Below are 26193 nucleotides of genomic sequence, written 5' to 3'. Positions count from 1 at the left end.
AATAGCATAGAATACAAATATACCTAGATCTCGTCACTTTGACGGCCAATAACCATTAATCCATCTCTGAATGAAGCCTTTCCGTTACACCTATTGTCGCCGTAAACTTCAATGATTTGCAACTTTGGGCACGACTCACCAATTATCGATAATATCTCATTATCAACAGCTCTGACAAAAGATGCATCCAAATACGTCAACAAAAGTAAAGGTACCTGCTGGTAATACTTGACACTCAGGTCTTTATCATGTTTTTCTTTCAATTGTCTTTTAAACTGGTGATTGTCATCTGTGAAAATTTGTGACAAAAAGTCACTCGTAATTCGATGCAACGAGTTTATACTTAGCTCAACTAACGTATGGCAAGAATGGTTCAACAAGGCACCAATTGCTTGGTCTCCAAGGTCGGTACATTTCATCACATTGACTTCAATTAATCCTCCAGCATTGACTTTGGAAAACTGGTTGAAAGCTGTTGCGAACCCTTCATTTGAAACTTGATCCAAGTTCTTCATTGAAAGTTTAGTTAGATTTTGGCAGTACCTGGTTACTCCATCAAGTAAAAACTTTTCAGTCAATGCCGAGCATCCATCGACATTTAATGAAACTAAGGAATCACCCGTCCTTTGCAAAATATCAACAATCATGCCGTCAGTAACCAAATCTTCATTTGTAGGATACGAAATTTCAAGATGTAGTAGTTTGGATTGTGTGATGTATTTGGATATTTGATTGTACGCTTCTTGAGTAGTTATCCCATCCAAGCGTGACAATTTCAACGAAGTCAAATCCTTGCCACAGTTTTCCAATAAGCTTATAAGAGATTCATTGCCAAACCTATGGGTATTTCTCACTTCAAAAACCTGTAATTTCCCAGAAACGTGACTGAAATAAGCCTGCCACATCCTGTCACTAATCAAAAAGGGTCCGTTTAACGAAAGCGAGTTCAAATGTGGCAAATTGGATGCAAAATACTCCAAATTGTCATTGTGTAAGTGTCCGCACATAAACAATGTCAAAGACTCCAAATTCGGACAATACGACGCAATCTTGTTCAACGAATCCGAATCAACATTTGAACAATCCCAAAACGAAATGTGTTTCAAATCGGGCGATAAGAATAAGGATATGGTTTTGTCGTTTAATGATCTGTTTTTCGACAAAATCAGGGATATCTTGTTCAAGTTGACCTGTCCGATGTCTCCCAATACATCAACGTCTTCAATATTTTGGGTGATTTTTTTAATACAGACATCTTGCAATTTGGGAATCTTGACTGTGGTTCTGTTCAATAAGGCTTGAGCAACTCTTTTCCTCTTTTTTCTAGCACTCAACTGGTTGGCTTTTGCTTTACGCTCCCTCTCTTTCAACAACTTGTTACAAGATTCACACAAGTATCCTGATTTCTCCTTGATATATCTCGAATACACTGAAAGTTCAAACTTGTCGTTGCACTCAACACATGTATCTTGGTCTCCAAAGCCTTTCATATTTGCATTTTCCAAGTCATCTACGTCATCACTGTAGTCGCCATCTGCGTTGCCATCCGTACTACTATCGTCGTCATTGTCGTCACTATCATCACTATCACCGGGAAAACCACGTTTGCGACGAGTACCACCACCACTTGCTCCGCGTCTTGCAGCACGCAACTTGCGTTTAGCCGCTTTTCTCATCTGGACAATCTCGTCATCTTCTTCCCTTTCTTCTTCTTCTTCAGCTTCTTCTCCTGCCGCGCGTCGTGTTGGAGTTGACAGATGACGGCGTGCGGCGCGTCGTGGAGTCGCAGAAATACCGGCTCCAGAAGAGTTTTCCAAAGGTGTGTCATCGCGCTGGTTCTCCTCTGCAGTAGGATCCGCCTCAGGAGTCGTCTCTTGAGTAGTGGCTGCTGCTTCTGCTTCTCTAGCACGTCTCTGCCTAAACGCGTCAGTGATACCTTCACTTTTCAAAAACTCAGTCAAAGCAGAACTTGGACCTTTGACACCACCCGTCTTTCTGAAACCTCTTGCCATGGTAACTGTCTGCAATGTATACGTATAGGGAAATGTACTGATAACAAGGTGTAATGGAGATATGCTTATGAAGAAGATAAAAATTTCAAATCAGTGTCTCAAATGATGAACGGTTGCCGCAAAAAAAGTTGCACAGAGAGACATCACCCGAATGTATGTATGTTTGGATGTAAAGTATATACAGGACACACAATCTGCCTTGAGAAGAAGAAGAAGAGGAGACAAAAAAAAAGAAAAAAAAAGGATATGTCGCCACTATCCGATTCAACCAAAGGAATATTGACTACGCACAGTTGGTAAATCAGGATATACACATATTGACCCACGGTATACACCCTTGATTCATCGCCATATCACTTTGTCAATATGCAAGTCATTTTTAAAGATTTCAAGAAACAGACTATTCCAATTGATGTGGAATTGACAGATACAGTATGTTTTTTTTTTTCACAAACACATACAGAAACACTTTAATGTAAATCATGTACTAACTACTCAACTTACAGGTCTCATCAGCCAAGGACAAATTAGCACAGAAAAAGGACTGTACAGCTTCTCAAATCAAGTTGGTCTACTCGGGTAAAGTTTTGCAAGATGATAAAACTTTGGAAGATTGTAAACTTAAAGAAGGTGCATCTATAATATTTATGATTTCAAAGGCCAAAGAGACTCCAACTCCGGCACCCGAGAGTCTGACGCCCGCCACCGAAGCTACTGCATCAGCATCTACTGGTGACTCCACAAAGGTTGAACCGGCAGGATCAACACCAACGGCCCCTGCACCAGCCACCAATACCGAGGGAGCTTCCGGATCCACTTCCACCACTTCTCCAGCAGAAACCAGTGAATCTACATTTGCATTAGGAAGTGAGAGAGAATCAACGATTCAGAATATCATGGAGATGGGTTACGATCGACCTCAAGTGGAGGCAGCTTTGAGAGCCGCTTTCAACAATCCACACCGTGCTGTCGAATACTTGATAAGCGGTATTCCCGAATCGTTGCAACGTCCAGTGGCACCAAGTGCTGCTAATACTTCTGGTAGTGGAGCAGCTCCATTGGCTGAATCTACTACAGCCGAGGTATCCCGTGGTGAGGATGATGACGGCGATGCTGCTGACCAGAGTCAAGGAGGTGAAAATTTGTTTGAACAAGCAGCAGCTGCAGCCGCACAAGAACAAGGTGGCGCAGCTGGAGCTGGTGCAGGAGTTGGAGTTGGAGTTGGAGCTGCAGGTGCAGGTGCTGGTGCTGGGGTAGGTTTTGGAGGAGGTGAAGATCAGCAAATGCAATTGTTGAGAGCTGCATTGCAGTCAAACCCTGAATTGATACAGCCATTGTTGGAGCAATTGGCTGCATCGAACCCTCAAATAGCCAATTTGATACAGCAGGACCCTGAAACGTTTATCAGAACATTCCTAGGTGCCGGGGGAGAAGATTTAGGGTTTGAGATTGAAGGAGAAGAAGGAGAAGAAGGTGGCGAAGGAGCTGACCCTGAGGGAACTGTGCGTATACACTTATCTGAACAGGATCAAAATGCCATCAACAGGTTGTGTGAGTTGGGATTCGAGCGTGACTTGGTGATACAGGTGTATTTGGCTTGTGACAAGAATGAGGAGGTTGCCGCAGACATATTGTTTAGAGATATGTAGATAACTGTGAAAAATTTGTAAATCAGGAAAGAGAGAGAGAGAGAGGGAGAGAGAGAGAGAGAGAGGGAGAGGGAGAGAGAGAGAGAGAGAGTGTGTGTGTGTGTTTTAAACGTTTGTATAATTGTTCTCTATAGGTGTATCTTTATAACTCTAGTTCTGATAACGAGTATATTGTCTTGTGTTTTGATTTGTCTTCATCCGATATAGGTGCATTCCCATCTCTAATAACAATGTAACTGTTCATACCTGCTCTTATAGCCGCCTTCACCTCTTCCACATTATCACTGAGAAATAGTACCGATTGTGGATTTTCTTCTTTACCAATTTCCTTCGAAATTTTAGAATAGGAAGTGTATACTGTTTTATGTCCAGCAGTGGTTATATCGAAATAGCCACTCAACTGATTATTCAAATCGATTGACTTGTCTGAACCATCATCAACGTGTCCAAACAACAACTTTTGAGCACCAATACTGCCCGATGAATAAATATAAATCTTGTTGGCTTTACTTGGAAAACTTTCGATAAATTTGATGGAGTCGGGATAGATGGGAGCTTTCAATTCGCCCGATTCGTAACCTCTAGTCCAAATCAAACCTTGTAACGATTTCAACACGGGATCTTTAATGTCGTAATCAACTAAATTTTTCAAGTAATTGTAAATTGATTGTGCCGATTCGGTTATGCTCGATGGCAAGTTGCTCAATATGTTGATTATTGGATTATCTGAACCAACTTGATTCAATGGGTATTCGAATTTCTCTAGCTCGGCGGGAAGTTTTTCAACAAAGTAGGGAAACAATGTCTCTTTAACGAATGAAATTGGACACACAGTTCCTTCAATGTCAAGAACTACAGTATCTATCGTCATACCAGCGATGGGTTACAGTGTCGAATTGCGTTTGCTTTGAACTGATGGAAACGGTGATCTCTTGGGTATGCAAAAAAAAAAAAATTAAAAAAAAAAAATCAGTGAATTGACAGATGAGTGTGTGTCTGTTCCTTCCATTAGGCGCTGTACTGTGTATGTTTTTTTTTTCTTGCTGCTTTCGCTTTTGCTTTTGCTTTTGCTTGAATATCTCTTTGCTGTATGAGAAAGTAAAATATGAACAGTTTACAGTGCAGCCCTTGCCAAGTTGACTGAGAGTAGCTCGAGGAACCATTCCTTAACAAACTGCGCCTCGAGAACCATCAGAAGTGGCTTAACTCTTCTCTATTTAGGTTCTGTAGCATGGAATCAATATCGGAGCAGTCTTTGAAGCAAGACTGCAAAACATCCAGTCTTGCCAACTAAATCTCACGAGTTATGTAATGGTACTTCATCAGTACTCAGTGTAAAGAGTAAACGGAGTTATAACAGGCGGGGAAGGGGGCTTATCTCCGAGTATAGCAAGAAGGATATGTAGGTTGAAGCCACATGCTATCGAATGCTTGGGGAGTAAAAAAAAAAGGAAAAGAGTACAAAAGAGGGTTTGTATGCAATTACGATTTGCAAAAATATAAGAGCTTGTGCTTGTGCTTGTGTAAGTGGAAGTTGGAGAAATGCCGATGGCCACGTCTGTTATTTACTTTTAGCCTTAGAAGTTTGCGCCTATAATTTGTACAAATACTTGTGATGCTATGTTGTTGTTGTTGATAAAATCAAAGAAAGCATTTCTCCATTAGTAAAGAAGAAAAATGTTGCACAAAAAAGAAATAGAAAAAATTTGGGTTTAACTTTTTCTTCTTCTTCTTCTTCCATTCGACATGTGTCAAACGTAATACTAACTATGTGGTCTGGATGACCAACATCAGTCTCTCTCTCTCTCTCTCTCTCTCTCTCTCTCTCTCTACAGACCCCCCACCATTGTGGTAGATTGCACATTGTTATTAGGAGAATGTCCAACTGATCACACTATATGAATTACACTGTATACTTTTGTAAACTCCTACACAAGATTGTTATCATCTCCTCACACACACACACACACACAAAAGAAAAAGAAATTTCATATGGCCCATATACCAAAGAGAAGATGAAGAAGACAAAAAAATAAAACAAGCAATAGACATACCAACTGTCATATATATAATATAGCAATACCTCTTTCTTTCATCTTTATTTGACTTAACTTTGGGTTTTGACTACTATTCCAAGCACCATCACAGGTCAAATTCGAACTTCTGCAAACACAGCAACAGACTCAACTTTTTGAAAACGCGGAATTCCAAATTCAATTCACACCGCCATCGCAAACAGTCTACTTTAATACTTTAGACCGCATAGCTACAGCCCGCAGCCAAAACCCACAATGTCTGACCGAATACCCCTTTACGAAGAGAACAGAGACTACATAAACGAGGATCATATTAGTGAGTTTGCAAAGGCACTAGTGTGGCAAGACCACGATGACATCACCACTACCCCAGCCACACCGAAAAGTGAACCAGTTGGTTTCGATTTTGATGATGACGATGTCTCCTCACTGGCTACCGAAGAAATAGACCAGGACACGAATAACAATACTTTGATTGGAGAAGGAGCAGAACTAGGTGTCACCCCCACTGCCAAGCCCGATATGATTACTTCAAAGAGCGACTGGTTCCCCGTTAGTGCCGCCGCTAGTGACAACTCCAAATCGCAATCAGGTGCCAAAACCAAGGACAAAATATCTTCATCTGGTATTGGATCTTTGCAAAATGAATTTAGAAATAACATAACCTATACCTTGCTACGGTGGCCCATCTTGATCGCGGTGTTCATTTGGGTAACGATACTAGGATCACTATATTTTTGGATCAGAGTCCATGTTGCATTGAAGGAATACTTTTTCACTTGGAGAGGCGAGCGCAAGAGACTACGTGAAAAGTTGAGACAATCGAAATCATATGATGAATGGGTGGAAAATGCCATAAACTTGGACAAGTATTTGAATTTGGACAAATGGTCAGAAAATCCCAAATTTTCGTACTATGACTACAAGACAGTAGCAATGACCATTTCAAGATTAAAGAAGGCACGCGTGGCTAATCACATTCAGGAGTTGCAAATACTCCTTCAAGGATGTTTGAAGCGGAATTTCGCGGGCATTGAAAATAGACAATTGTACTCACATAGATATTATGGTACTAAAAACTTGGTGCAGTCATATTACGAAGAAGTATTGCGGTGCATAGATATAGTGGCAGATTCAAATCAAGTATCACCCGAAGTAAAGTACAAGTTTTTCAAAATTGTGCTGAAGAATTTTGGTAATTCGGCCTTGTGTTTGAGTGGCGGTGCAACTTTTGCATACACCCATTTCGGAGTTGCTAAAGCATTGCTTGATGCAGGCTTGTTGCCAAATATAGTATCAGGCACATCTGGCGGTGGATTGATTGCTGCCTTGCTATGCACAAGAACCGATGATGAGTTGAAGAAGCTTTTGATTCCGCAATTAGCGCGGAAGATAACTGCTTGTGAAGATCCGTGGTATGTGTGGATACCACGATTGCTCAAGACCGGTGCGAGATTCGATTCAGTAGCATGGGCAAGAAAATCAAATTGGTTTACGAGAGGTTCAACTACTTTTGAAGAAGCATTTGAAAGAACAGGTAGGAAATTGAATATCAGTACTGTTCCAGCAGATCCGCATTCACCTGTCATTTTGTGCAACGACATTACATCTCCTCATTGCATTATCTGGTCTACATTACTTGCGTCATCCGCAGTCCCTGGTATCCTCAACCCCGTGGTCTTGATGATGAAGAACCCTGATAATGGCGCAGTTGTTCCATTTTCGTTGGGAAGTAAGTGGAGAGATGGATCTTTGAGGACTGATATACCTATTGATGCACTCAACACATACTACAATGTCAATTTCACGGTTGTTTCGCAAGTTAATCCACACATTTCATTATTCTTTTTTGCACCAAAGGGAACTGTTGGCAAACCAGTACCCGTGTCCAAGAGCAGAACCAGAAGGGAAAAGTTTGCGTCATTCAGGGGTGGTTTCATTGCTGCCGCATTGGAGCAACTTTTGCGTTTGGAAATCAGAAAATGGTTACAAATTGTTAAATCGCTAGATTTATTGCCTCATGTATTGCAACAGGATTGGTCAAACGTTTGGCTACAAAATTTCACCGGATCTGTAACAATTTGGCCACGGAACAAATTAATTGATTTTTGGTACATCTTATCCGACCCAACTGAAGAGAGATTGGCGGAGATAATTAGGAAAGGTGAACGCAGCATGTATCCAAAGTTGCTATACATCAAAAATCGCATTTTGGTGGAAAGGGCAATCGACCGTGGTAGAAAAATCTCTACTCAAGCTATGAAACAAGCACGAATCAATCTTGAATTATCACCCAAGCAAAACAATGGGTATGCCGAGGATGATGAATATGATGATGATATAGTCCCGAGTGATTATGACGTTGCCAAGTTCAAAGCCAAGATTGGATTGACTAATAAAGACTTTGAGGAGTTTGCTGCTGGGTATAGTGGTGCTGACCAAGACGGAGACGATGAAGACGACGATGAAGACGACGATGCATTTGATGAAGATTTGTTGGTGAGGGACATGTATGATGACAGTGATACGTTGAGTAGTCCTACTCTGCCGACTTTTGGTCGATCCAAGCACAGACGTAACACTGTGTTTTGATTATATAGACGATACCCAACAAAATAAATGTATAACTTATTAGAGAAATAATGTCAGTTCCATCGGCGAAGCATAACAACTGAATTTAATTGCCGCCATTTTGCTGTCTCTTCCACATTTTCTTCACCTTGGCATCAAACTTCCCTACGTCGCCAATCTCACCGCCAGTCTCGGCAATTTGTTGCAAATAATAAAGGCAAAGGTCAAAACTCTGAGTCATAATTGCTTGTTTCTGATCCATCGTAAACGGACTCAACACCCACGAACTCATTGTGTCTCTGCTAGCCTGAGCTGGTTTGGGTCCGATTCCAATACCTAGTTTGAAAATTTGAAACCGTGTCTCATTCTGCATCCCACCCATCAAGTTCTTGACTCCATTGTGACTTTCATTCTTTTTAAATTTTGATAATTTCACCAGTGGGATATCATTTTCAAAATCGTCGTACAAGATGATGACGATGGAGTCATTGGGCAACTTTTCATTGGCCATTATTTTTGTCCATGCTTTGGCGCTTTCGTTCATGTAGGTGTTTGATTTTATAAATATTAGACTGTTGTCAGTATTGCTGGTTATTGAATATGTGGATTTAGGTAGGAGCTGCTTGACGGACGATGCGTAGTTGTCTAGTAGTAGCTTGAGCATTAGATGGCCAGCAGAGTGTCGATTAGACGGTCCTGGGTTTCCTATTGAGAACAACACCAAGCTCATTGTGGGTAAGGAAGAAGGAAAGATTGCGTGAGTCACTTGCAAGCAGCTGCAAAAAGAGAAAAGAATGGAGATGAAATTTAGGTTGCGCTGGTGTGTTCGAAAATTGATTCGCATGTAATACAAACCGTTCTTTTCTTTTACAACACGTCAACCTTACTCGTTTTCACAAAAGATTTCTTAGCGTGTGACCATGACAAAGGATGAATTGATTGAGACAAATACAGACTCAGCTATGGAGGCTGGATTGAATAAAGGCGACACCTCAGAAGAAACTAAAGGAGAGCTTAATCATCCTGACAATTCTACAATTGCTGACACAGTGGATGAGAATTCAAAGGAAGAAGGCCCAGCAAGTGATGATATATCGAATGAAAAAGCTGACACTACGCTAGGGCAAATAATTGCCGAGGAAACCGAAGCTCAAGACAAAATCACAGACGCAACAATTGACAGTTTGAAGGAGGAGGCCAAGGATGTATTAACTACAGGAATTGGGGAATCAAACAGCACTGACCACGAAAATGAAAATGTAAACGACCATGACTTTGATGATTCTGACAATTTTGACGATTTTGACGATTTCGAAGCTGCTGATCCCAACAACACCCAAGGGGCGGGTGCCGATGATGATGACGATTTTGATGATTTCGGGGATTTCGATGAATTTGAAACCGTTCAAGAGGCCAAAGATCCTGTCCCGCGCAACCTAGAACCAGCCTTTCCCGAGTCTTGTTTCTCCAACAAAAACGACTTTGAGAAAAGGCTATCCAAGCTATTATCAAAATTGTTCATCACTGATGGGTCATCTACTCAAACCACAACAAATACATCTCCTTCCAGATCAGACTCAGATGAACCCAACACCGAGTCCTTGCTTGATGATCGATCAAGGACTATATACAAGCAAATTGCAACTATGCCGCATCTAAATCCACCGAATTGGGTTCGACTGGATATCAGACACAATCTATTGATTAAGTTGGGTATACCGATAAACCTCGACGAACTGAATGCAAACACTACTGGATCATCCACATTAAGCAAATCACAAATCTCCTCCAATAATACCAATAACAATAAGGAAACTAGCCTGAGTAAACATCTTGCTGTGCCCACACTGTCTCGTCAACGAACGAGGAAAAAATCCATTAGCGAACAAGATCTAAATTGGTCAAACTTCATCGTACCAGAATTCGACTCTCTCAAATTGACAAACGATCAAGTCCAACAAATCTTGTCCCTGACCAATGAAACACTATCCAAATTCGAGTATGACTTGATGGAAAACACTTCGCGACAATACTTGACAACAGCAGCCAAACTGGATGATGTAATCGACGAGAAGTTAAACCAGTTGCAACATAATCATCAAGAATTGTTGAAGTTGAGTTCGGTATGGCAACATCAATTGCATGAGTTGCGCAAAGATTATGAAATTTACGAACAGGTGGTGCAGAGTTGTATTGGATACTCGCAAAAGTTGCGTCGTGAGGAGATTTTGGAGAATTTGAAAAAGATGAAACACAAATCGAGGTCGTCGTCTAGTGTACCAACATCATCCTCGGATCCGTCATCGTCATCGTTATCGTCGAAGCTGAAAAAGAAGTTTTGGAAGAAGTAGGAGTTAAGCTAACTTGCAAAATGAACGTTTGGAGAGCGTAAATAGACTTGTTGCGTTTTACATGAATGTCTTCTTGTATATATTAGTACATGTAAAGGCAAAATAAAAAAAAACAAAAAGAAATTAAAATTGTACAAATGGCAATGAATGGAAAGGGTTTTTTCTAATTTTGTAAGTTTCTCGGGGTTCTCAAGGTATGAAGTTAAATAAAGCGTTGATTTCATCATTTGGATCAAACCCCGATTGTAAATTCATATTAATAAATGATGAATCCATGAAATTGGTTTGAAATCCAGGTGTAGGTGGGTTTTGCAATTGTGGTCCACCCGGTAGTCCACCCAGTCCTTGTTGGCCCCCCTCAGCGAAATTGCCGCTCAAATGTGAGGTCGGTGGAGGCATGTTATTCACATCACCGGCACTATTTCCCTGCACATCTTGTTGATGCTGTGGTTGCTGTTTTTCAGCTGGTGCCTCTCTTGGTGCCTCTCTTGGTGCTTGTCTTGGTGCTTGCGCATCATAGATATTACTACCCATGTCCTCGTCATTACTTGGAGAATGGACCGCAGATGGCGCAGCGCTAAACGTGGGGAACAATTGCGTTGGATCGAAATTTTCAAAAAAGTTTTGCTTATTGGGAATGTTTTCAGTAACTAGACTGATATCAGGGAATGAGTGCGTTGATGAAGATGGTGATGTCTCACTAGCAGTTTTGTCACTTGATTCAGCACCGTTGGCTTGTTTCATGGGTACTTTGTACTGTTGGATCAATTGTTCAATAACAGGGGTTTGTGAAGGTGCAGGTGCATTTGGGTTACGGTGCTGCAGTTGTTGCAGTTGTTTCTGTGGCTGCTTATGTTGTGTATTCAATGATGAACGTTGTTGAGAAATAGGAGCACGAGCTTGCAGTTGTTGTGTTTGATAGTCCTGGTAACCATTGCCACCAGGTGAAACACCGGAGGCGACTGATGAAGGAGACAATTTGGACGAATTAGGTGAATCGTGTTGTTGGAAAGGAGCTTGTGGATGTGAAATGGGTTTTGGTTGTTGGATAGGCTGGTTTGGTGGAGGTGGCAATGGCTGCAGTAATGATTGACGCGCTGGCAGCTGTGGTGATTGTCGTGCATGCACCTGTGGCGATTGACGTGCTTGCAGTTGTTGTTGTTGTTGTTGCGGCAGTTGCAGTTGCAGTTGCAGTTGCAGTTGTTGCTGAGGCAGAGTACTGTATTGCATTGAACCGCCCGATTCATTAGCTCGTTTCTCAGTCAACTCATTAATCATCATCCCACTTTCAATGACACTTGCGCGTTTAATCTTATCATTGGCATACTTGTCAAACAAATTGATCAACACCCTGACTACAGGGTAGTAATCACCCAATTTCTGCACAACTGCCCTTGACACCAATAAGGACTCACTTGCAGTAGAAGCAATCACTGTGTTTGTGGAATCAATGTGATATATCAACATAATCAACGCGCTGAATGCAATATAGACGTACATCGTTGGCACATACTTTAGTTGATCTCTATCCATCAAGATTTTCGAAATAATGGAGATCATTCGTGCTGATTGGAAACTAATACCCCAACTTGGATACTTGTAATTGTTTGGGTTTGTTGACGACGATCTTGCCATTCTCATCAAGTTGGAACGATGGATCAAAAACAATCGATTATAGTACTGTGCATTTAGTAAACACGCATAGAAATTCTGTGACGATGGATCACCCAACGAAAAAACCAATTGTCGTGGCAAGTTTGTAAACCAAATGCCCATCAACATATCACAATGTTCAATAACCGAAAATGCGTTTCTTCTCTTCATAGACTCCGATCTGACGCTATATTGATGTTTGATGATTATTCCGGTGATTTCAGCCAACTTGATTAAATGAATAAAATACAATGCATGTGTTTCATTAACTTGGTAAGGAGAAACAATACCCAACTCAGGATCATTTTCGTCGAAATCCTCCATTGTTAACATCGGAACGTCACAATCATTTAAATCAATGGTTACTGGTCTACCAAAAGCAATGGCAACGTTACGGTCTTTCTCAAAAAGGCACCACCAAATTCGTCTCCATAATCGTTTCTCCAGTAGTGAAAGACTTGATAATTTCGTTACATCACGTTGGAAACCAAACCCTTGGGCAAGAGCAACGGCAACCCTTGTCCAGTAAAATGAGTTTTTAGTCACATCTTCTGGTCCATCCCAATAAGAACCAATCAAAATCAAGGTCTGAATAATTGATAAAGGGTCGCTCTCATAATTCATTTCGTACAAGGCTTTTGCTCTCTTGAAAAAAGTCAAACTAGCAAGGTTGGTTGATCCATTTGAGTCTAAAATCAAGGGGTTCTTGGAAACTCTACTTCCGCACAATAATACCCCGTGTAATACCATCAAACTGGGACTATCATTTGGATCATTGAACTTTTGCATAAATAACGTACGATTCAAAACCGGCAACAAGGGGTGAACGTGTTCAAAAAAAGTTTCAATCAAATCTAAAGCCAATTCTCTACTTGGGAGTAGGAATGCACCTCTTAATTTCAAAATTTCCATCTCAACTGCATCCAAGCTACTGTCGGGCGACTCGAAAACGTCCTCCGCCAACTGCACATGGTTCTCACCAAATTTATGGGGATAAACTGCTATCGAAGAAGACCCAATATAAGTTAGCGATGGCTTTCCTCTCGATGTTGTTAATTCCTTCTTATGCATGGAGGGTCTGTTTTTGTAATCTGATGTTAACGAAGGGGGTACACTTATTTGTGATATATTCAAGACCGGCTCTTTCAATGTTTTAGTTTTGGAAAAGCTTCCATGTTGTACGGATGAAATGTGATTTATAGTCGAGGCTTGCTTACTGTCAAGTTGCGAATTTTGTAACGATACACCCGTAGATGTAGGAGAAACAGCTTCTTCTTGTTTGATTGGAATTTGCTGAGAGGGTGAGGCCCCAGGAACAGAAGTAGATCCTGCACCAGTGGATGAAGAGGGCACTCCGGAAGGTTGTGTTGATGTGGGTTGATCGTCTGTAGATGAAGAGCCGACTTTCTTTGCTTTGGCTTTAGTTTTGGTTTTAGGCTTGATTTGCGATTTCACTTGCTTTAAGGACGTAGCGGCAGGGTCTAGATGGGCAACAGGTTCCGCTTCAGTACTATTTTGTGCAATCTTTTGTCTCTTCAGTTTTGATTCTCCAGCTTTATTACCTCTTTTCTTGACTTCAGGTAATACGCAATCGCATCCAAATGTTATGCAATTGGTGCAAGGTATGTGAATTTCTGCATCACAACGTACTTTTCTTGATCGACAAACTGTGCAGGCTCTAGAGCCTCTGGGACGTTTGTATTTGATAGTGAATGCCTTTGGCTTGTCTTTTACGTTTGCTTTAGTCGACTCGTTGTTGTTTTCAGGGGAGGTGGCTGTTGATGTTGCTGGAGCTCCGTTGTACTGCTGCTGCTGCTGCTGCTGCTGCTGCTGCTGCTGCTGGTGCTGGTGGTGGTGACTATGTTGTTGTCCCTGTTGTTGAATGTTGTTGGTCAGGTTGTAGTCAATGTTAGTTTCCTGCTTAACAGTGGCAGGTGTTGTATTGTTGTTAGTGGTGCTGCTATTACTACTCATTGTAATAGTAAAGTATTGTCATAGAATAACTTGAGGATGATGAATTCAATAGATAGATCTAATGTACTGACTAACTGACTGACTGACTGATATGACTCTGAAGGAGTACTACTTAGATCTAATAGGGATATGATTGAGTTAGTTGTTGTAAAAATAAGGATTTTGTTTAGAAAAACAGAAGCCAAAAAAAACAAAAAAAAATCAAAGGGGAAAAAACGGTTATTACAGTAACTACCGTACTACTCAACTAATACTCCGTCCTCCCTAAACAATTTTATTTGTTTATTTGTTTTATTATTTTTTTTTTTTTTCTCTCTCTCTTCTTTTTTTTCAATTCTCTCTCGTTCCTAGGCAATGTCACAAAAGATACAAAAACTGCGACACTCTTAACTCCGCTTATGTATACTCAAATGAACAAATGAACAAGCTTGTCTTTTGTGTGTTTGGAGGCACTTGAAGCTTGCAAGTAGTTGGGTTGGCCTCTTGGCTGACTAGCTACACTCTATATGTAGTTACAATTTTGTTTCCTCTTCTCTTTCCACAACTAAAGTAAAAGTAATTAACTACTACTGAAACTGCTTCGGAGTTTGCGAGATGAAAAATTGAGTAACAAAAGAACACTTTAAGAAGTATTAATTGACTCCGGTTTTGTCTCTTATGTATTTTAATGTCATACACTCTGAATACATACTGTAGCTGAAGAATTGTGTGTATGTAGCATCCACTTGCACTTATTACCCATGAGACATTTACCCTACTCATTTCTGTATGTCACTTTTAAGTTTAGTTTGAACTAAAGCCACACTTACACACACACACTATAAAACCTTAAAAGCATTGTCATACCGTAGTAGCGTCGCTACCCACTGCCGTCAAACAGAGATATTGGTTTACTAGTTTGGAAGGTGGAAGAGAAGTGTGATACGTGTAAGTCAGAATGGGACCTGTGCTGCAAGAGAGTGCTATACAAGAAGTTGGGTCAGCACAATTTTATACAGTTTGTTATTTAGTTTGAAATGCGACTTATTCTTCACATAAAATTTGTTCATAAAGTTTTCAACGTAAAACATTATTCAGATTTTACTGAACTGAGTCCTTACAACAATTTCAAGTTGCCGATGAAAACATCGACCTCCCAAAAGTTAAGATCAATTTCGGAAAACATACAGAATTCATTTGTTTGTCTCCTCCTCTTTGGTGGCTCAGTGGGTATTTTGGGTGCAGGCGCGAGAACAGACCTACAATTAGCAATGGCCGGAGGAATATACGTTTTCGTTGGTCAGGTTACGAAAATAACTAGAACCTTGCTGAACAGTGCGGTGGTTAAAAATGGATTAGACGTTTTTCTACTTTTACATACTACGGTGTTATTGGCAACAATATTTTTAGCATTCATTCAGGTGATAAAAAAACTCATAAGTATATGGCTCTAGGTAGGTTGTGTACTCACCGGGATTAGTTCAATGTATAAAAAATGACTAAGGATCACGCATTGTTGCAATTTTTTTCGATTTGTATATGCGTGTGAGTTACACGTGACTAATTTGCGTGTCGGACTCAGAAAGAAATTTTAAAATTTTTTTTTTTTTCTTCTTCGGCTCTTCTCCTTTGGTACACGACAAGACTGAAAAAAAATAAAAAAAATTATTTCAATCCATCTGTTGTTGCTGTCTTTACTTGTTGCAGCACACACTCATCAAAGCATAAGAAGTCTTTATTAAAAAGAGGGCAGCTGTATATACGTAATTAACAAATCACACATCTTTTTTTTCTTTTTTTTTTCACCATGTCAAACCAAGAGTCAGATGCTGAAAAGAATATTGAAATCTGGAAGGTCAAGAAATTGATCAAATCGTTGGAGTTGGCCAGGGGTAACGGTACTTCGATGATTTCATTAGTTATCCCACCAAAAGGTCAAATATCATTGATACAAAAGATGTTGACAGAAGAATACGGTACTGCCTCGAATATCAAATCCAGAGTCAATAGATTGTCAGTCTTGTCTGCCATCACATCCACACAGCAGAAGTTGAAATTGTACAATTCAGTACCTAAAAACGGATTAGTTGTTTATTGTGGTGATGTCATAACCGATGAAGGAAAAGAAAAGAAACTAAACATTGATTTTGAACCATTCAAACCAATCAATACATCCCTTTACTTGTGCGATAACAAATTCCATGTTGAAGCATTGAACGAATTGTTGGAAAACGACGATAGGTTCGGGTTCATCATTATGGATGGTAATGGAGCTTTATTCGGAGCAGTTAGTGGTAACACCAGAGAAGTTTTACACAAGTTTACGGTGGATTTACCTAAAAAGCATGGAAGAGGTGGTCAATCAGCTATGCGTTTCTCTCGTTTGAGAGAGGAAAAGAGACACAACTACGTTCGTAAAGTTGCTGAAGTAGCAGTGCAGAATTTCATAACTGCTGATAAAGTCAATGTCAAGGGTTTAATCTTGGCAGGTTCGGCAGACTTTAAAACTGAATTGAGCAAATCCGACTTGTTTGACAATAGATTACAAGCTAAAGTCATCAAGATTGTTGATATATCGTATGGAGGAGAAAATGGATTCAACCAAGCTATTGAATTGTCAGCTGAAACATTGGCCAATGTCAAATTTGTACAAGAAAAGAAATTATTGAATGAATATTTCGAAGAAATTAGTCAAGATACTGGAAAATACTGTTATGGTATAGAGGATACGTTGAAAGCATTGGATTTGGGTGCATGTGAGAGAGTTATTGTTTATGAAAACTTGAACATTGTAAGATACACATTGAAGGATGTTGATGGCGAAGAAGTAATAAAGCACGTTAATCCGGAATTACCCGACAAGTCGTGGCAAGAAGATAAAAAGACTGGAATCGATATGGAAATTGTTAAAGAAGAATCGTTTTTGGAATGGTTGGCTGAAAATTACAAGAATTTCGGTGCCGAATTGGATTTCGTTACTGATAAATCATCTGAGGGTGCTCAATTTGTACAAGGTTTTGGTGGTGTTGGTGCTATATTGAGATACAAGGTCAATTTCGATCAATTGGCTGATGACGAGTCGGAGGAGGATGAATACTATGACGACGACGACGACGACTTTATCTAATCTGAGCTGGTGGGGTGTAAATGGAAGGAAAAGAAAATGTTTCCTATAGAAGAAGCAACAGAACTATACACATCTGGTTATAGAAGAGAGAAAAGTTGTAGATTCTACTTGCCATCCCTCAACTCTTGTCTCTTTTGCTTGGCTTCCTTTTTCTGATCTTTTTTAGCCTGCTTTGCTTCTTTCGTCTTGACAATCTTGTTCAATTTTTGTTCATTAATAACTGGTTTGATTTTACTGCCATTTTTTTGCAAATCCTTCAAAGCATTTACTTTTTCATGTCCTACTACATCTTCATGATGCTTCCCAGTAACCATTTGATGAGCCAAGTTTTGCAATCCACTGGTCAAATAAGACCTACGATTGTTTTTCCTAATAGGTCTAGCAAGCAATTCCCGCAACTCATACTTGTATCTATTTTGAACGTCTTTGGTCAATTTTTTACTTTCTTGCCTTTGTCTCTGCTTTTTGATGATATCATCCTCAAACTCATCCAAATCGTGTAGATCCTCAACACCCAAATCCTCTGCGGCTTGCTTGACCCAGGAGTCTTCCTTTCGTGTCGCTGTTGAAGATATCCTTGCGTCAGCTAACTTCCCTGCCAATTCAATTCTTGGTCTCAACTGGGCCACTAAATCCATCTCTATAGGCAACAATTTTACATCAGTATGAGCATTCAATCTCTTGGTGCTGCTAGCATTTGACGCCACAATCTTGCGCAATTTCCTCAACGGGCCAGAGGCTTCTTGTGGAGAGCAAAACATCACCGATACACCTTCTCTGCCTGCTCTTGCAGTTCTTCCTGATCGATGAATGTATACATCAGCCGATCTCGGTAAATGGTAGTGCGCAACATGATCGATCTTGGGAATATCCAACCCTCTAGCAGCAACATCAGATGCAACCAACACAGCAGTTTCATTCTTTTCAAGAGCAGCTTTAAACCTCTCCAATGACCTCAATCTTTGCTTTTGTTCCATTGATGAATGAATAGCAAATGCTGGAATCTTCAAGTTTTCAAGCAAGGGCACCAATCTCTTTACTGAATCTATAGAGTTTGCAAAGACCAAGGTTGACCCTTTGTACATTAACAAGAAGTAGTACAAGTACAAATCACGTTCAGTGGCTCCACATTCAACCAAAGCTTCCGTAATTTGTCCCGAAACGATCTCCTTTGGGTTAGCATCAATCAATACGGGGTGTTTATCTTTGAAGTGCAACTTCTCATTCAATAATTCAATAATTTCGTCATTTTGCACTAGACTGTTTCCATCAATCTGTTGCTTCTGACCCTTGGTGTTTGATTTTTGTTTATCCAACTTGCCAAACAAGTCTCGAGAAAAAGTAGCACTAAACACCAATGTCTGCCATTTCCACTGAACACTCTTATTCTTGGGTCTATTTTTGCCAAATAGCTCCAATATCTTTGCAAATTCCTCAAAATGGCCGTCTTGCAATAATCGATCAGCTTCATCTAATACCACAATATCAGTCAAGCTCATCCTCTGGAGCAATTCGGAATCGTTTTCACACAATTCTAAAAACCTTCCCGGCGTAGCAACAACGATCCCAGGTCCCATCTTTAACAACCTTTGCTGTTTCTGTATTGCTAGACCACCAGTCACACTGACTATTCCTCTCACAGAGAGGGGTGAGTACTGAGCCAACTTGTTCAAATGGTCAACTACTTGATGTGCCAACTCTCTAGTTGGGGTGAATATGATACCGTTGGGAGTATTGATTTTCTTGTCCTTGACATTTTGCTTGACTTGATCTAGCGATTGTAAATACTTTTCAAGAATGGGTATTCCATAAGCGAGAGTCTTACCGGAACCAGTAGTTGCTTTCCCCACTACATCTTTCCCCTCCATTGCAATGGGGATAGTTCTTTTTTGGATTGGCGTTGGAATGGTAAAATCTAAATTGGCAAGACCGTTTAATGTGTATGGACTGAGTGAAACTCCAAGTTCATTCTCTGACCACTGTGGTAAATTAATGTCGTTGTCATCAGGCATGGGTAAATCAAGATTGGCAAAGACATTGTGCTTGAGTTCAGACATTTCTTGACCTTCTTTCTCAGTAGCTTCTGTCAAAAGAGTATCCTTTGTGGAGATGTCTTCATCCGCTTCGTCGTCATCAAATCCAGTAAACTCTTCGTCGTCAATGTCTTCGTTCTCATCTTGCTCGTTCTCTACTGGCGTCTCATCTGCTTGGTCCTCCTTACCTGTAGTTTCATCCTCTTGCTCTTGCTCTTGTTCTTGCTCTTTCTGGACTTGTGTCGATCCCTCACTTTTAACAACAAACTGTGGCTTTCCATCAACAACTTCAACATCAACTCCGTCAATTTCCTCTAATCCAAAAAACCCAGTGTAGTCACCCAAGTTATCTGGTATCTCAACAGGTTTCCAAGCCAAGTCATTGATCTTGACGACTTTGGATTCCTTTTTAAGCTTTTGTTTCAAGGATGGCGTTTTTCTAGGTTTGGCAACCTTGTGTGGCTTCTTCTGCTGTTTCTTGGTAGTATTATTACTGGCCATTGCTGAAGTCTATGAAAAACAAGAATGTGGGTTTCTTTTTTTCTCTTAGTGAAAATTACAATTTTGGCATCTCATCTTACGCCCTTACACAAAATTTAGTATAATAAAACTTTCCAAAGTTACCTATAAACAGAGCGTTCCCCAAATATTCCGAATGCTGTGCATCTGAAGAGATGGCCAAAGCTAAAAGGACAAAAAGAGGGTTGCTCACGCGACTGGTATCAATAACTGGAAAGAAGGGCCCAACAAAACCCAGGACCTTGAAGCCTGAACGAACCAGGCAAATTATTCGACGGTTTCATGTGCTTCAAAAATGCAAACATACAATATTGGCAAAGCTAGGGATTCACACAACTTCCATGGATGACGAAAACTACAACAATTTGAAAAGGGACAGTCTGTATCAAACTGAATTCAAAAATTTCAAAGTTTCAGCAAAATTCAATGATATTTATCGAATTGACAATACGCTAGCCAAGTCGGAACTTATAAAGATTTTAGCGAGGATTGATCTGGAAATAGAACAGCGAGGTGGTATCGAGGTTTATCAGTCTGCATCTACCCAAGGTCAAGCTGGAAAGAGGGGAGGAGATTCATCGAAGAAGTTGGTGGAGTGGCTCCAAGACGAAAAGTACAAATCGAGATTTCAAAACGTTACGGCATTGGAAATTGGCTGTTTGAGTCCATACAACGCCATCTCAACGTGTGGTTTATTTACCTCAGTTTGCAAAATCGATTTAAATTCCCAAGATACTGCCATTATCCAGCAGGATTTTATGCAACGACCATTACCTACAAATGAGTCTGAAAAATTCAACTTGATCTCATGCTCACTTGTGATAAACTTTGTTCCATCGCATAATGAGCGAGGTGATATGTTGAAGCGGATAACCAAGTTTTTGAAATCACCCAAGAATGGAAGCTTGAGCAGCTTGTTCTTAGTGTTGCCATTGCCATGTGTAACAAACTCACGATACTTTGACAATGATAGACTACTTCAGATTATGTCGTCTTTGGGATTTATACAAACATTTTTTTACGAGGCAAAGAAGGTGGCTTATTGGCTTTTTGACTGGAATGGAAGAGTTGGCAAAGCTCTAACATTTCCAAAGAAGGAGTTACACTCTGGATCTCAGAGAAACAACTTTTGTATTACACTATAATCCTTTAGAGCGAGGAATCAAAAGTACCAAGACTACACGATGTAGTTTGATTTCATCGCCGTAGCCATCTACAATTTCTCAGTACAGATCGACCTCCACTTAGACAGAATCTACATGCTCGTCCTTGGGCTTTGCATAACCAGTCGAAGTTGCCATTTCCTCAGAAGATGGAGGCACCCAGCTTCCCGACTTCCATGGCAATATACCTTGCGAATACATCTCGTCGACTTCCTCCAACGTCAATCCTTTTGTCTCCATGATGCAAAAGTACACAAACACCAAAGAAGCAGCAAGACATCCAGTAAATACGAATCCGTAATAGAAATGGATTGAGTTAATGATGAATGAAGATGTAAATGAAATCAAGAACCCCCAGATCCAATTAAATCCTATGGCCACAGCCATTGCTTTGGAGCGGACTCTCAAAGGGTAGGTTTCTGACAAGATTGCATAAACACCACCTGCCCAAGTAGATGCAAAAAAGAATATGTACAAGCATGTGATGAAAATCATGGCTCGTCCTGTTGGTAAATGTGTGGGTGCGTTTTGGAAATCACTAGTTTCATACAAGTTTGTGGACCCAAGCACTGAGTAGATGACAAAACAAACAAACATGCCTGTTGAACCAATCAACAAACAAAGCCTTCTTCCAAATCTTTCAATTGCCCAGATGTTGACAAAGGTGGAAAGGAAGTTTACACAACCTAAAATCATTGAAGTTTGAAAAGAGTCTTCCAATCCCACTGCTTGGAAAATTGTCGTTGCAAAGTAGAAAAAATAGTTGTTACCTGTCAATTGTTGCAACGATGCTAATGCAACACCAGTCAAGACTCTCTTGAAAATGGCTGGCTTGCCGGTAATCAATTCTTTCCAAGATGCTGTTCCCGCCAACTCCTCCCTGTCGATACCAGCTTGAATCAATTGCAATTCCAAACTTACCACCTTATCGTCTACTGCCAATTTATTAGATTTGGCAATCGATGCTCTCGCATCCTCAATGCGCTTCTTTTCAACCAAGAATCTAGGCGATTCAGGCATAAACAACATACCGACACCCAAAAAAATGGCCCAAAGAAAGCACAATCCAAGGGGTATTCTCCATTGTGCGGAATCGTCCAATTGCTTGGTACCATATGTGCAGCAATAGCCAATGAAAATACCCAAAGTTATACACAATTGAAAGCAACAAACTAAAGTACCACGCAATAATTTGGGGGATGACTCGGAAATAAACATGGGGGAGATAACTGAGACTGTTCCCACAGATAGCCCGGTGATGGCACGGCCAATACAAATTTGGTACCACTGTGTCCGAGAAGAAATCTGAACAATAATACCAATGACATAAATGACCATGGAAAACATCAATCCAATTCTTCTTCCATAGATATCACCTACTTTGGAGAAAACCAATCCACCAATACAGCATCCAATGTTGAAAATGGAAATAATCAATCCAGTTCGTACATTGCTCAAATATTTCTCTCCACTGTCGTTAAATTCACCAAATCTGTCTATAAAATCAGTCATGTTAACAAATCCTGAAATTGTTCCTGTATCATAACCAAAAACAAATCCTCCAAAGGCTACCAAAAAACATAAAATTGTAATCAAAATGTAATCCTTGTATGATTTGTTTTTCAACTCTTCTTCAACATTTTCTTCCAAACTTTGAGTGTCTTTATTGTCCAAAGGTTCATTATTGAATGTTTCGTTGATGTCGCTCTTGGACTCTTTGTTTTGGTATTTCTCTTGTATCATTGTCATTTGGCAAAAAGGGCTTTCAGTGATCAAAAATTACTGATTTTTGAAAATCTCGATGTATATACTGCAAAAGAGTCTAGTGTTTTAGGAAAGTTCAAGCCATGGAATTCTCCTTGGTTTTTTTTTCTCTTTTTTTTTTTCTTTTTTTTTGCAGTTAAACGCTGGCTTATTTATTCGAATCATCGAAAACCCTCCAGAATTTAAACTTTACCAATCAAGATCAGCAATAAATCTTGGCCTGATGCTTTGCCTCATCCAAGCATCAGCTGGTAGTCTTGGGGCCAAGAATTTATTGCGATGGTTGCGTAACATTGCCACAAGCAAAAATTGTAACATCGTTAATGACACAAAAGGCAAAATCGGATAAACTAAGAGCTGCAGTCTGCTTGCATCGAAGACCATGCAACTAGTTGCAAACCAAGCCACTTGCGGCGAACCTTTAAAGCAGTCTTATTATTTGCATCACTTCTAGCATTTCTGTGAGTATAAACAAACTCTGTGTTATCTCTGAATGATATCATTCGATGTAAAAGCAGTTGTAAATTTGTTTGTCTTTAGACATCCCTAAACAAAGGAAAGGCACAAACACCCCCTAGCAATCACTGTCTCCATTGTCTTCCTTGATCGAGCAAAAAAAGTGACTTCTCTCTTGTTTGGCTTTTTTTCATTCGCCTCACAAAGGTTACCTCACGTCCAAACTGTCACCACGTTGTATTCATATTGGAGGAACAAAAAAAAAATACAATTTTGTTTTTGCAATTCTTGGCAACAGTTTGCCTCAAACAACGGTCTCACTTTTTCTTTTCGAGGCTTGGGAAAAAGGACAGTTTCTATGGGACTCTTGTACGGCGTCAAGTTCGACTTGTATCACAACCCCACTTCTGTCGTATGAGGAATCGTCGCAGTTTTACTCTGGATTACACAAAACCTCCATCACCAAAGCTATCTTTATCTATTAAACATCTCTATAACTCTACGCTTTATGCCCAAACTTGCAACTGCTCAAAATAGTCGATTCGTTTACGATCAACGTTATCGATATGGCGCACTACCGAAGCCCTCAAATCATCAACCATGGCGGGATGTCCACACGTAATGAAGCAGACAGATCCCATGGACTCCTCGACACTTGTAAGAACCAATTTATCAATGTTTGGTCTTGATTCCACAAAATTTATGTGTGACAACTCTTGCTTGACCCTCTGATCGAAGCTCGTCTCTTCATCGAATGTCTCCGACTGGCCCGTGGCATCAATCACCCGCAAGCTCTGTTTTGGAAGCTTGAGCAACGAAGTCAATTCATTAGTCTGCATCAATGCATCTGCTTCAAGTAAGTTAAAGCGATTGCGGAAATCTTCAGTGTTGATGGAAACGTTTGGTTTCGTGACAAAGATAGTAGTTTCTATGTCCTTGCTTCGTAATTGTAACAACTCATCATAGAACCAAAATAACGTAGAATACTCCCTCACGACCCAAATAAGCTTTATCTTTCGCTTTGGAAGGCTTTGCAACTCAACTGCCTCGGCGTAAATCCCTGGTATACCATTTCCACCAGCTACAAATACAGCCGTGTCGTATTTATTTGCAGGAGTACTCTCCCCATAAGACCCCTCAATAGCAACTCGGATCTTTGTGTACTTGTCTTTGTGTGTTTGCAAATAGCTAGCCATGGACCGAGTCACTCCCTTTTTCACCTTGATAAACAACACTATCTCATCATCGGTTACTGTATATGTGAATGGGTGTGATTGCCAAAAGCAGCTAGGACGCAAAAAATGGATAAAAGCATGTCCGCCAGGGATAGCTTCCCAATCCTGTGGTCTTGGAACCAAAATCTTCAAAGTCTCATCCGCTAAAAGAAAGACTTTAGCCTCGGGAAATCCAAATGACCAAAGGCGGCAAACTCTTATAAGCCTATCAAATACCCAGACCATTGCTGATACGTAGTAAAACCAAACACAGTATAACTGCTCAACATGTATCCACGCGCCAAGTATAAATACCGCTGCAAGTACTATATGAAGCAACAAGAACGCTTCATACCATTTCCGTCGAAGAACCAAAAGCCCTTGAATTAAGATTGCAACACCGGCATACGTTCCAGCAACCCCAAAGTATATGTAGGGTTTAATCTCGACACCCCTCATCCTCAAATAGATTCCATAATTGAAGGAATGAAGAAGAATAAAGACAACCACCAACCTCGAAATCCATCTATGCAATGCTATGAAGGTTGAGTAATCCCACCTAGTAACCCACTGTAAAAAGTTGTTTCTGCCACCAAAAAGTATGAGCAAGGGCATCATGCTGCTGGACAATATACTTGCTCGTACAGCATAGTATCGAAGGCAAGCCATACTTTTGCTGGAAAAAAGTGGATCTCCTTCAGTGTAGTTGATGTTTTTGGTTAACAAATACACTGATAATCCAAAAAAAGTGCTCAATATCAATGTTTCTGCTCTTGTTGGAACTAAAAAGTCTAAACCATATCCAAGTCTTTTCTCATTTGTCTTTCTTGTTCGTCCGGTTGCAGGTAAGGTTACCAATTTTCTAAACCAGTTAGAAAATGGATCAGTCAAGTTTCTGTTCATCTTGTGAAAGTATATTTTTGACCAGTTACCAATGGAAACTAACGTAAAGACAATTACCCAATAAAGGACCAAATAAGCGCCATAATCAACTGACAAGTCGAAATTTCCCAAAAAATTATTATAAGCCTCCTTGAAAATGAATGTCTCAGTTGCGTTCAACTTTATTGGAAAGTCTACCACTGTATTTGGTTGAAAGTCAGGAATGTCCTGAATGGATTTAGCGTGGGCTTTATAGTAATTCTCCGCATGAACTAAAGCATCACGTCTAATTGTTCTATTGTACTCGTGGCACGTGTCCAACAACGAGTCCACTTGGTCTTGGTGCCCTTCCTGATAGCAATGAGCGATAGTGGCAAAGGCATTGAAGTTGTTACAGTAGCACCATTCGAATGTCCGATTCTGCTCACAAAATCGAGCTGTGGTTAGTTGGATCTGATAGTTGCATCCGAAAAAGGCAATCTTTGCCTTTCCGTATTTATGGAAGGGTGCTCCTATGCTAGCAGTATCTGGTGCTATTGCTGCTAGTGTAGATACAATGAGAGCAATTGTTAGAATCCTTTTCAACCGTCGATGAGTAGCACTCTTTGATCTGATGGGTATAAGGAATGGAAACAAGAATATTCCAAAAACTATTGTGGCGTATAGTCCAATTGCATACATTGTTTGGTGAGAAACCACTAACCTGTTGTAAGGCGAGTCAGGAAAGGTTATTTGGCGTTGGGCGAATGTGGAGAGGATCAATGTTTATAAATGTCAAAGTCTTATTCTACGAATAGATCAAATAGATAA

At 40.3% G+C, this 26193-nt stretch overlaps 12 protein-coding genes across 12 annotated transcripts; 5 read left to right on the top strand and 7 right to left on the bottom strand. All coding sequences in view use genetic code 12, as the record gives it.

Moving 5' to 3' along the window:
• Window positions 1-23: 23 nt before the first annotated feature.
• RAD7 (UV-damaged DNA-binding protein) lies at window positions 24-2012 on the bottom strand (the record flags this gene model as incomplete). Its single annotated transcript, XM_051751338.1, has 1 exon — window positions 24-2012. The coding sequence occupies one exon, from the start codon at window positions 2010-2012 to the stop codon at window positions 24-26; it is 1989 nt and encodes a 662-aa protein (XP_051609444.1).
• A 366-nt stretch (window positions 2013-2378) lies between these two features.
• RAD23 (Rad23p) lies at window positions 2379-3661 on the top strand (the record flags this gene model as incomplete). Its single annotated transcript, XM_051751337.1, has 2 exons — window positions 2379-2444; window positions 2519-3661. 2 exons carry the CDS (start codon window positions 2379-2381, stop codon window positions 3659-3661), a joined length of 1209 nt encoding a protein of 402 aa, XP_051609443.1.
• Window positions 3662-3803: 142 nt separating this feature from the next.
• Window positions 3804-4532, bottom strand: KGF57_002063 (putative acireductone synthase; the record flags this gene model as incomplete). Its single annotated transcript, XM_051751336.1, has 1 exon — window positions 3804-4532. The coding sequence occupies one exon, from the start codon at window positions 4530-4532 to the stop codon at window positions 3804-3806; it is 729 nt and encodes a 242-aa protein (XP_051609442.1).
• Window positions 4533-5952: 1420 nt separating this feature from the next.
• Window positions 5953-8289, top strand: KGF57_002062 (uncharacterized protein; the record flags this gene model as incomplete). Its single annotated transcript, XM_051751335.1, has 1 exon — window positions 5953-8289. One exon carries the CDS (start codon window positions 5953-5955, stop codon window positions 8287-8289), a length of 2337 nt encoding a protein of 778 aa, XP_051609441.1.
• Window positions 8290-8374: 85 nt separating this feature from the next.
• On the bottom strand, window positions 8375-8998 carry KGF57_002061 (uncharacterized protein; the record flags this gene model as incomplete). Its single annotated transcript, XM_051751334.1, has 1 exon — window positions 8375-8998. One exon carries the CDS (start codon window positions 8996-8998, stop codon window positions 8375-8377), a length of 624 nt encoding a protein of 207 aa, XP_051609440.1.
• Window positions 8999-9188: 190 nt separating this feature from the next.
• On the top strand, window positions 9189-10619 carry KGF57_002060 (uncharacterized protein; the record flags this gene model as incomplete). The annotated part of the gene is made up of 1 exon (XM_051751333.1): window positions 9189-10619. The coding sequence occupies one exon, from the start codon at window positions 9189-9191 to the stop codon at window positions 10617-10619; it is 1431 nt and encodes a 476-aa protein (XP_051609439.1).
• A 189-nt stretch (window positions 10620-10808) lies between these two features.
• CTF1 (Ctf1p) lies at window positions 10809-14246 on the bottom strand (the record flags this gene model as incomplete). The annotated part of the gene is made up of 1 exon (XM_051751332.1): window positions 10809-14246. One exon carries the CDS (start codon window positions 14244-14246, stop codon window positions 10809-10811), a length of 3438 nt encoding a protein of 1145 aa, XP_051609438.1.
• Window positions 14247-16032: 1786 nt separating this feature from the next.
• Window positions 16033-17352, top strand: ERF1 (translation termination factor eRF1; the record flags this gene model as incomplete). The annotated part of the gene is made up of 1 exon (XM_051751331.1): window positions 16033-17352. One exon carries the CDS (start codon window positions 16033-16035, stop codon window positions 17350-17352), a length of 1320 nt encoding a protein of 439 aa, XP_051609437.1.
• Window positions 17353-17456: 104 nt separating this feature from the next.
• On the bottom strand, window positions 17457-19886 carry MAK5 (putative ATP-dependent RNA helicase; the record flags this gene model as incomplete). Its single annotated transcript, XM_051751329.1, has 1 exon — window positions 17457-19886. The coding sequence occupies one exon, from the start codon at window positions 19884-19886 to the stop codon at window positions 17457-17459; it is 2430 nt and encodes an 809-aa protein (XP_051609436.1).
• A 359-nt stretch (window positions 19887-20245) lies between these two features.
• KGF57_002056 (25S rRNA (adenine2142-N1)-methyltransferase) lies at window positions 20246-21049 on the top strand (the record flags this gene model as incomplete). Its single annotated transcript, XM_051751328.1, has 1 exon — window positions 20246-21049. The coding sequence occupies one exon, from the start codon at window positions 20246-20248 to the stop codon at window positions 21047-21049; it is 804 nt and encodes a 267-aa protein (XP_051609435.1).
• A 99-nt stretch (window positions 21050-21148) lies between these two features.
• On the bottom strand, window positions 21149-22816 carry KGF57_002055 (sugar porter family MFS transporter; the record flags this gene model as incomplete). Its single annotated transcript, XM_051751327.1, has 1 exon — window positions 21149-22816. The coding sequence occupies one exon, from the start codon at window positions 22814-22816 to the stop codon at window positions 21149-21151; it is 1668 nt and encodes a 555-aa protein (XP_051609434.1).
• Window positions 22817-23793: 977 nt separating this feature from the next.
• On the bottom strand, window positions 23794-26064 carry FRE9 (Fre9p; the record flags this gene model as incomplete). The annotated part of the gene is made up of 2 exons (XM_051751326.1): window positions 23794-24665; window positions 25173-26064. 2 exons carry the CDS (start codon window positions 26062-26064, stop codon window positions 23794-23796), a joined length of 1764 nt encoding a protein of 587 aa, XP_051609433.1.
• Window positions 26065-26193: the final 129 nt, after the last annotated feature.

This window comes from Candida theae (assembly GCF_024610275.1).
Source record: "Candida theae strain CBS 12239 chromosome Unknown scaffold55, whole genome shotgun sequence".
Lineage (NCBI taxonomy): Eukaryota > Fungi > Ascomycota > Pichiomycetes > Serinales > Debaryomycetaceae > Lodderomyces > Lodderomyces theae.
Note: the sequence above shows the minus strand (reverse complement) of the source record. Positions and strands in the feature narration are given on the sequence as shown.